The sequence below is a fragment of the Strongylocentrotus purpuratus genome, unplaced genomic scaffold (assembly GCF_000002235.5).
Source record: "Strongylocentrotus purpuratus isolate Spur 01 unplaced genomic scaffold, Spur_5.0 spur5_scaffold_9, whole genome shotgun sequence".
NCBI lineage: Eukaryota > Metazoa > Echinodermata > Echinoidea > Camarodonta > Strongylocentrotidae > Strongylocentrotus > Strongylocentrotus purpuratus.
Window position 1 is genome coordinate 27689170 of NW_022145615.1, and position 9787 is coordinate 27698956.

The 9787-nt window shown below is 37.2% G+C and overlaps 1 protein-coding gene across 1 annotated transcript; it reads left to right on the forward strand.

Annotated features, from left to right (window-relative positions):
• The first annotated feature begins 6741 nt into the window (after positions 1-6741).
• LOC105441999 lies at positions 6742-9539 on the forward strand. Its single transcript, XM_030976451.1, has 3 exons — positions 6742-7030; positions 8315-8407; positions 9407-9539. Exons 1-3 carry the CDS (start codon positions 6745-6747, stop codon positions 9505-9507), a joined length of 480 nt encoding a protein of 159 aa, XP_030832311.1. The 5' UTR covers positions 6742-6744; the 3' UTR covers positions 9508-9539.
• Positions 9540-9787: the final 248 nt, after the last annotated feature.

Below are 9787 nucleotides of genomic sequence, written 5' to 3' on the forward strand. Positions count from 1 at the left end.
CTTAATATTCATATCATGTCGACATGTAAAAATATTTAACTTACCATGTAGACTTATCAACTTTTATTAGTCGACATGGCGAAATAAATTATGTTGCCAAGTCGACTTCACAAAAAGTTCATGTCGTCATGGCGACATAAATTATCTTACCAAGTCGACTTCCCAAAAAGTATCTGTCGTCATGGCGAAATAAATTATCTTGCCAAGTCGACTTCTCAGAAAGTATGTCGTCATGATGACATGAATTATCTTACCAAGTCGACTTCACAAAAAGTTCATGTCATCATGGCGACATAAGTTATCTTGCCAAGTCGACTTCCCAAAAAGTATATGTCGTCATGGCGAAATAAAAATATCTTGCCAAGTCGACTTCGTAAGAAGTACATGTTGTCATGGCGAGATAAAATATGTTACCGAGTCGACTTAATAACAGTAGATGTCGTCTTGGCGACATAAATGATCACGTGGAGACAGTTTTAAGAAGTCACTAGACCTAGACTAGTCGACTGTGAATGAACTACACGTACGAACGCTGCATGAAATAGTCGTCACACTACATATCTCGCATGACGACATATACTTTTTGGGAAGTCGACTTGGTGAGATAATTTATGTCGCTATTACGAGATGAACTTTTTTGTGAAGTCGACTTGGTAAGATAATACATGTCGCCATGACGACATGAACGTTTTGTGAAGTCGACTTGGCAAGATAATTTATTTCGCCATGTCGACATTACTTTTTGGGTAGTCGACTTGGTAAGATAATATATGTCGCCATGACGACATGTAATTTTTTAGAAGTCGACTTGGTAAGATAACTTATGTCGCCATGACGACATGAACTTTTTGTGAAGTCGACTTGGCAAGATAATTTATTTCGCCACGTCGACTAATACAAGTTGATAAGTCGACATGCTAGGTTAAATATCTTTACATGTCGACATAATATATACATTAAGTCGACTTGACAAGATGAAATATCTCGTCATGTCGTCAAGTAGAATGGCACTTTAACGCTTCCGTACGGTATAAAATAGTCTGGGAGAAAATCAATAAGCAGCTTTGTTACTCCGATACAAAGCAGAAAGCCGCCCATGTTACATCAATTAAAGAGAAAGTTGAGTTCTGGGGAAAGGTAAAAAAAAATATTTGTGAGCGTTCAATGCAAGTGTGATAGAACATCAAAGAAAAAAGTTATTCCCTGAAAATCTATTTCAAATGACTTCATATCCCAGATATAACAAGTAACATCTTTGTATGCCTGCCCGATTTGTATGCCATATGTTTGTGTAGTCCCATATCAATATCTTTCTGTGTACAGTGCTTGTTACTTTACCAAGACTGGGCCAATTTTTTTTATCATTTTGATGACTCCAAAACCTTGCACTACACACCAATACTTACATGTTTATGCTAGATGATTAACCTTCTCTGATTGCTTCCACAAAAAAATCAATTTCAAAATCTATTTTCCACATTATATTATCCTCAGGACATGTACGATATACGACACATACATTTAGAAAGGAATATAATAGACTAGCCCATGCAGTAGCTGTACGTCTCGACATTCTGAGTGATAAAAGTGCTGAGATATTATGACGGCACTCATATGTTTTGCTTGTACCTCTGACATTTTTACCTCTGACATTTTTTCCTCTGACATTTTTACTTCTGACATTTTTACCTCTGACATTTTTACCTCTGACATTTTTTCCTCTGACATTTTTTCCTCTGACATTTTTACCTCTGATATTTTTTCCTCTGACATTTTTACCTCTGACATTTTTACCTCTGACATTTTTACCTCTGACATTTTTACCTCTGACATTTTTTCCTCTGACATTTTTACCTCTGACATTTTTTTCTCTGACATTTTTACCTGGCACCGGTAAATATATCTAGGCAATGTGATTTGAATTTAATTTTGATCTTATCTCTGATATTGTAAATGGATTGTATTAACATTTAAAGCGGTCATATTTACATGGACTTATTTTATATAATCCTCTCAATATATAATAATAATAATAATAATAATAATATTTTAGTCCACTCCAAATTTTATTAAACCGAAATTGGAAATTCTTTTTGTCCAATTGATCGTGAGCCCGGCAGCCAAACGCCAAACAAGGTAGCAGCAACTCCCGTCTTTTAACGTCTTTTAGTATGACGCGGCCGGGGTTCGAACCCATGACCTCCCGGTTGTGAGGCAGATGCTCTACTGACTGAACCAATATATATATGTATTTTATGTATGTGTTTGATTGGAAATGTCAATATATTGTATATCATTTTTTATATGATTCGCATTTGTGAAATATAGTTGAATTGAATTGTTCAACTGCATTCTACAGTAATGTTAATTAATTCATGCATTCCAAGATTGATATTTACGAAGAACCATCGTTGAAACCAGAGGATGCAATTTGGGACAATGCCCCCGGTCATTTTTTTCAGCAGCATCGCCACTAATTATTTTTTCTCTCAAAAGGAACTGCACATAATATAAACAGACACAATATCTGAATAAAGAGGTAGAGAGACAGGGAGACAGAGAGATAGAGTAACAGAGATATTCGAAATGGGTGGTATACTTTGATGCTGCATCAAATAATTGTTTTTGATTGCGATTTTTTTTTCTTTTCGGGCACGAATGGTGAACCATGGCTTATCATGTGGAAACGAAACTTAAACAGTACAACCTGAATAGCTAATAAACGGTGGAAGAAATAGACCAACATATGAATTATCCTATCAACCCCTGTAAACAAAAATGTTTTTAAATCACGACCTTATTACTACACCTAGCACAATAATTTAACAATGACAAAAACTGGCAACCCCCCCCCCCCCGCCAACAATGTTTGTTATGAAAATTTACATCAGTGACTATGATATCTATGCACTGACCCTGCAGCGGAAACAATTGAAAATAGACTATGTGCACACCCTGTGGTTGGTTTATATATACATATTCATTTCAATGACGTCAGGTTGAAAAGTAACTGCGAGGCTTAGGAATTATCTTCTACCTACATGTATCATGCCCAAAGCTTTTGTTGGAAAGATTCTCTCATACACTTTAGTGGGGAATCTTGTAGATTTATGGGCAAGACTTGAATAAATCTCTCAGGATCAATAATTTATTAGGTATGTGTGTCTATAAATTGAGCAGTTTATAATGAAATTGATAATAATGGATTTAAAATAAAAGAAAACACAGATCACAAATATAAAATAGATTCAAAATATTCTAAAAAAGATTGTTGAAAATATCAGCAAATCTGTTTAGTAATTAGACGATATGCTTTTCAAATTTTGCATGACATCTAGAATTATTGCTCATTGCCTCATTGACTTGTATTGATATACTAATATTTAATGTACTTTGCCCCGACAAACGTGTTATCAGTGTGCCATTATACATCTGTTTTATTTCAACATTGTGAATAGGGGATTTTCCCCACTAAAGTATAATAGCTAAAGATTCTACAAGAGCATATTGTAAGAGCACAATACACTTTGTTGTAAACCATTCATGAGTGGATGCTTTGATGTGTTTGCTATCATCAATAGCTGAATAAAGGGCAATCATGTTGGAAATCCAAGTTCTTTTGAAAAAAAATTAAAGGAAGGCAACTTCAATAGCCGTGTCGGTCACCTTTTCAGATCTGCCAATACAGTGTATTACAATTATGGAAAAAATTCCGTCATCCGATCGTGGTTTTTATGGGCGGTGCAGTATGGCATTGAGACTTCCCTTGAGTTATTTTATTGTTGGAAAATGTATGTTTTCAATATTTGTCGAATTGACGTCTCCATGATATATGGGCTAAACTACTCTTTTATGTTAAATTCCAGTAATTTATCACGTTAAAAAAAAAATGTATGCAAAGAACTTAAATTTCAAAGCTTGGTAAGCTGGGAAAATGATCGCAAAGGCTTTTGGGAAATCAACCCTAGAACTTCAGTAGCCTTGCCCTTCACATTAGGAAACCGTACGCGCACTACATCGCATCCCTACCATGTCTGGTGCAGAAATCGCTTCCAGGTTCCTAGCAGTGGCGTAATGACCAAAAACTTGTGGGGGGTCAGAACAAAATCCTTATCACCACCAAGTAGAATAACGCAGGGGCGGCGGAGCGCCTTCCAAAATAGGGAGGTGGCAACAAAAAGGGCACTTTCTGGAAGAAAAAAGGGCACCTACAAAGGAAAACATCAACAAAACCTACATAATTTTTAAACATTGGTATATACTCTTACATCGTCATGATTGTGATTACACTTCCAGGGATGATATCAATATTTGTTTCTTTCTTTACGTGGTACAAGATACTGTCTAATTAGGGAGCATACTTTGCAGTTAGGTGTAAATATCTAAATATTAATTTTCGAGCGAGTGAAGCGAGCTAGCAAACAAATTAAGAATTGTGAGGTCCCAGTGCAAAAAAATTACATCTTATAAAGAACACCAGAAAAAAAAACCCTGATGAGTATTAAACACAATCTAATGAAGACAGACTGAAAAGTTCTTTTATAAGTAACATAATTATAACATCTATAAATGCGATTGAGCTGTAGGGGAAATTAAAGAAAAAGGGGCTCTAAAGCCGCTTGAATTAGGGGTGTATGTTATGGAGAAAAGAAAAGTAGGCAATTATCGAAAGGGAAAAGGGCAATATTAGAAAAAGAAAAGGTGCTCGTGTCAAAGTAAAAAGGGCGATTGTCAGAGCCTTCAGAGGTGAAAATGGCACTCCTTGCACCTGAAAAGGGACTCAACAGAAATGAAAAGAGGCATTTGAGAGAAAGTAAATGGGGAATCTTTTGGAGGATAAAGGCACCTATCCAATTTTAATAGGGGCATTTATGAGATGTTAAAAGGGGCATTTTGAAAAGGGGAAGGGGCTCAAAAAAAAAAAGGGGAGGGGGGGGGCACGTGTCGAAGTAAAAAAAAAAAAAAGGGGGGGGCAAACATAGGAAAGGTGAAAAGAGGAATTACTCGCACCTGAAAAGACGTACTTACCAGAGAGGAAAAGAGAGGAAAAGGGTACCTGCAAAAAGTGGGTGGCACAGTGCCCCCCCCCCCACGGTGGCCGAGCGACGTCCAAAGTGGGGGGGGGGGGGGGCACCAAGATCACTTTCTGGAAAAAAGGGCACCTACAAAGGGAAATCTCAACCGAAAATAGCTTTGGGGGAAATTGCTGTTAGTCGCTTGAAACTAGGGCGCGTTTAATGATGAGAGGAAAAGGGGACACTGATCAGAAAAGAAAAAGAGCATGTGCCAAAGTACAAAGAGTAATTATCAGAGGTGAAAATAGGGCACTTCTTACACCCTCAAAAAGAGGCACTCACCAGGGATGAAAAAAAGTCAGTCCGGAGAATAGGAAATGGGCATTTCATAATCGACGGGAAAAGGGGCCCCCATCAGTTTTTGATAGGGGTATTTATAAGATATTATTATATATTGTTAAAAGGGATATGTTCAGAGGTGAAAAGAGGCATTTATCGCAACTGAAAGGGGGCAATGACAAGATAAGAAAAGGGACACTTATGTGAATGAAAAAGGGGTACTTGTAAAAAAGGAAAATATGCATCAGTTTAAAGAAATGGGCACCGATCAAATTTTAAAGGGGCATTTATCGGAGGTGAAGGAGGCACTTATAGGAAGTGAAAAGAGTAACTTCTCGTGCCTGAAAAGGGTAATTTACCAGAGAAGGGGTACTTTAATATGGGAAGTGGAAGTGGCTCTTTTTAATGGAGCACTTATCATTAAGAAAAGGAGCACTTATTAGAAAGGAGAAAGAGCACATTTGATAATATAAGGTGCGCTTATCCGAGTTAAAATGGGGGTAGTTATTAAAAGGGGAAGGGGAAATTCTTACAAAGGAAAAGGGGCACTTGTCAAAGTAAAAGAGGCACATACCTCTCAGATAAAATAGGACAATTATCAGAGGTTAAGGGGCACTTATCAAATGTGAAAAGAGGCACTTCTCGTACCTAACTTGGAGCACCTACTTTAGATTAAAAGGGCACTTATGAGAAAGGAAAATGGACACTTATTGCAAAGGAAAATGGGAACTTGTCTAAGGAAAAGGGGCACGTGTCCATGTAAAAGGGGCACTATTCCTATGTAAAAAGGGGCACTTTTCGGGTGCTTTAAAAATTGGGGGGTACTGTGCCCCCTTGCTTCCTGCGGGAGGGCCGCCTTTTTTCCCCCAGCCCCACTGGGAGTGCCGCCTCTGGCATAATGGGCACAAATGAGAGAAAAAAAACGGAAATTCATTTCATTTTAGCAACATTTGTAAATCACTTGTTTTCGAATTAGAAATAAACCACATTTGAATTTTATTGGGGGGGGGGCGGGGTCAACTGTCCCCAAGTCCCCCCTCCATCAGTACGCCAGTGGCACCTAGTATAATGTGTTATCAGTACATCAGTACAAAATATATCAATATTGCAGTTTGCCCCAAACATCAACAGGTCATAAACAAAACGAACTGTTTAGCATTTTATCATTTCTATGAAAGCCTTTATTGATTGCTTGATCTACATGAAATCATTTATTCAAAAGCATTCCCTCGATTGCGCAATCGCCGCCCTTGGGTTCCAAACCCTACCTTTTGTTCTAAACATAATGTTATGTTAGAGTGAAAATGTATCCATTCATTCGTTTATTTAAATCATAATGTTATTACATTACGTATATTTCTTGTCTAGCGTTAGAACTTCGCAACTTGTGATGTCAGACATTTTGACAGACAGAGTTGTGCAGAGATTGTCAAAACTGATTAATCCTGGGAATATCCGTGCAGATGACTTTAGCGTAGAACTGGGATTCACCAAAGTCAAGGGCAATGCCGCAGCGATAGGGGCCAATCTCACCATGAATCAACCTGGCGCATTCGACAAACTCCTCTCCAAGTATGTTATGAAACATGGACGGAAGAGCGAAAGTGCTCTGCAACTGAGACAGATCTTTCTAGAGAGTGAAGAATTGAAGCCCTGCGCTGATTTCGTCAAAGCAGGTTTGTAGATTTTTTTTTTTAGTATGTTAATTTATAACGGAGACAGCCACATAGTGATGATGACAATTTAATGAGCTCAAAAATCAAAGACAACCATGCATTTCATATAATCAAATGTCATCACACTGGTCAAGATGTGACAGGACTCTTGAAAAATAACGAATCATCACCCAGCCTCCAATATGATATTATTTAACTGGTAAGAAGGTCTTCCCTCTTTAATTTTTCTTCAATTTTTTTATTTAAAAATGTGTGCAATTTAGCGATGAATACTAATTATCAAGTGAGGACGTCTTGCCCGAAGTCATACAACCCGGATCCCAAATACTGCTTGTGAGCGAGTAAACAATGACACCTTGATTATTGCAAAAATTATATTTCTTACACCAGATGAAATGTATATTTTATATTCAGTCGTATCGTTGCCATGAATTATCCTGATTTATACATTTTGAGAGTAGTAAAGCAAACAAGGGGGGGGGGGGGGGGGGAGAGAAGACACTTTGACGTGGTATAAACTTCATTTAGATTGAAGAAAAACACAATGTATAATGTTATATTCAGGCACCATACTGCCCGAATCATGACGATCAAATTACATGTTAAAGTGAAACGAGCACATAGTTTTACTCTGTCTCTATTCCCTTATTTATTTATCTCTCCTGCTGTACGATACATCAAGAACGCAGATCAGATCAACTCAACGCATTTTTCAAAAATCATATAATGCACTTCTTACAATAAATTTCAATTAAGCCTTATCTTGTGGTCTCCTACGATACACGTTTACCAAATACATGCGGTAATATTTGGAAGAGCAAGTTTGAGAATTCTATATCCTTAAATTATCGTACTATTTTACGTGTAACCACTTTTCCATCATATCTTCCCTCGCTCTTATTCTTTTTGCTATTATATTGAGGGGGCACATGCCTCGTTCCCCCTTGTAGCTACGCCACTAAAAATGAATTATTAATGTGTTTCTTTTTTAATTTTTTAATTTTTTAATTTTTATAATTAACATTTCTAAAACTATATTGTTATTGTACTCAAAGTGGGTAAACACAATTTTACAAAAAAATATGTACCCTAAATGAAAATGGAGGAAAAAGAGAGAGAAAGAGAGAGAGAGAGAGAGAGAGAGAGAGAAATAATGAGAGGGGCGAAAGCGGAGAGCGAAAGTAATGAAATTGTAATTCGAGAGAGAGAGAGAGAGACGGGAAAAAAAGAAAATCAGTATTTTGTTCCTAACCCATTACAAATATTTATGTTTTCTGTCTCCAGAATTAGAGAAGTTTAAAATTCCTGTCCCGTCAGACGCAGAAACACTCGTGGACACATCTGTACCCCTCCCGTCCCCTCATTGTGGCACACCGGGTAATCATATTCACAACTTTCTATTCTACCCACAAGCTTTATGAGACAACCACAACTTTCCACTATTAAAAAAAAAAGGCGATTTGTCGCTATCAGCCGAGCACTGCAACAAGGAGTACCTAGGCTACGCACCATCCATTACACAATGTGGTGGCAATATGGGCAATGAGGAAACAAAATGCTTTTTTTATGGGATGTAACAGCTAATAAGCAAATACTTGCCGTTGGCGAAGGTGATGGGACAAACTATAAATTCTGAGGCGATCTGGATGTAGCTATCTTTCCGAAGCGAAGCTGAGGATAGATAGCGTATACATTCAGATCGCCGAGGAAGTGATAGTTTGCCATCGCCTGAAACCTAAAGGTGAATATTTGCTTTTATATTCCACATCGGAAACATTTCACTTCTTCCGTCATTGTAGAGCTAAGCAACAAGTCATCAATTAACATCTAGCAAACGGTGTACGAAACGTACAGTGTATGCAATATGGTGGTGTGACCCTAGTTCGCGCGTGACCAAAGTTCGCGTACTAACACTAAAAGCGCTTAAAGAGGATAGCAATACGCAGCGTTTACAATTAGAGTGCGTTGCACTGTGTAGATAGTACTACTATCTACACAATGCAACGAACTTTTCTTCTTCCATCAATGGTGGGCGAATTATCTTTCATCACTTGACTTACTTCTGACCAATCGTAGAGCAAGATTCTTATTAGGTGGAATATAATTTATCTTATCATCAATAGTTAGGCAAAACGGACTTCATGAGGAAAATTGTTTCGTGTTTGTTAGTACAGATCAAATGGGATGGGACCTTGCAAGATATGTTACAGAGTTGCCAATTTAGGGTTGATCGCAACTTCAAAAGTACACTCTCTTATTTTGTTCGGAATTTGCTCAAACTTTTTCAGTTTCTACAAAATTCTACAAAACAAAATTATTACCTTTAGTTTACCTTTTAATTTTCTAAATAGTTTATACATTATTTATGAATTGTAGGTGAGGTAGCAGAGGCCGCTGGTGGGACTAAAACTGGTGCAAAAACGAAGAAAGTATGTCAGGATCCAGCTTACAAGCCTGACGAGGAAATGGAAACATGAACGTCCATCCTTTTGTTATTTTTGAATTACTTTTTGTTTGCATAGTGTAGATAACTTGTCGTGAAATCAAATACCACTTAATTGCAATGCTTGTTTACTTAGTCACACGGTATTACAGGAGGAAGATTGTCTACATAAATTTGTAATTGTTTGGAGCCATAACTATTCATGCTATTCATCTAGTATTTATATGTATGAATATGAATGTATTTGTCGTATGAAAACGAAATTAAGATTTGTATTTGTATGGAATTATTTACATTGATGTGTATGTAACTAT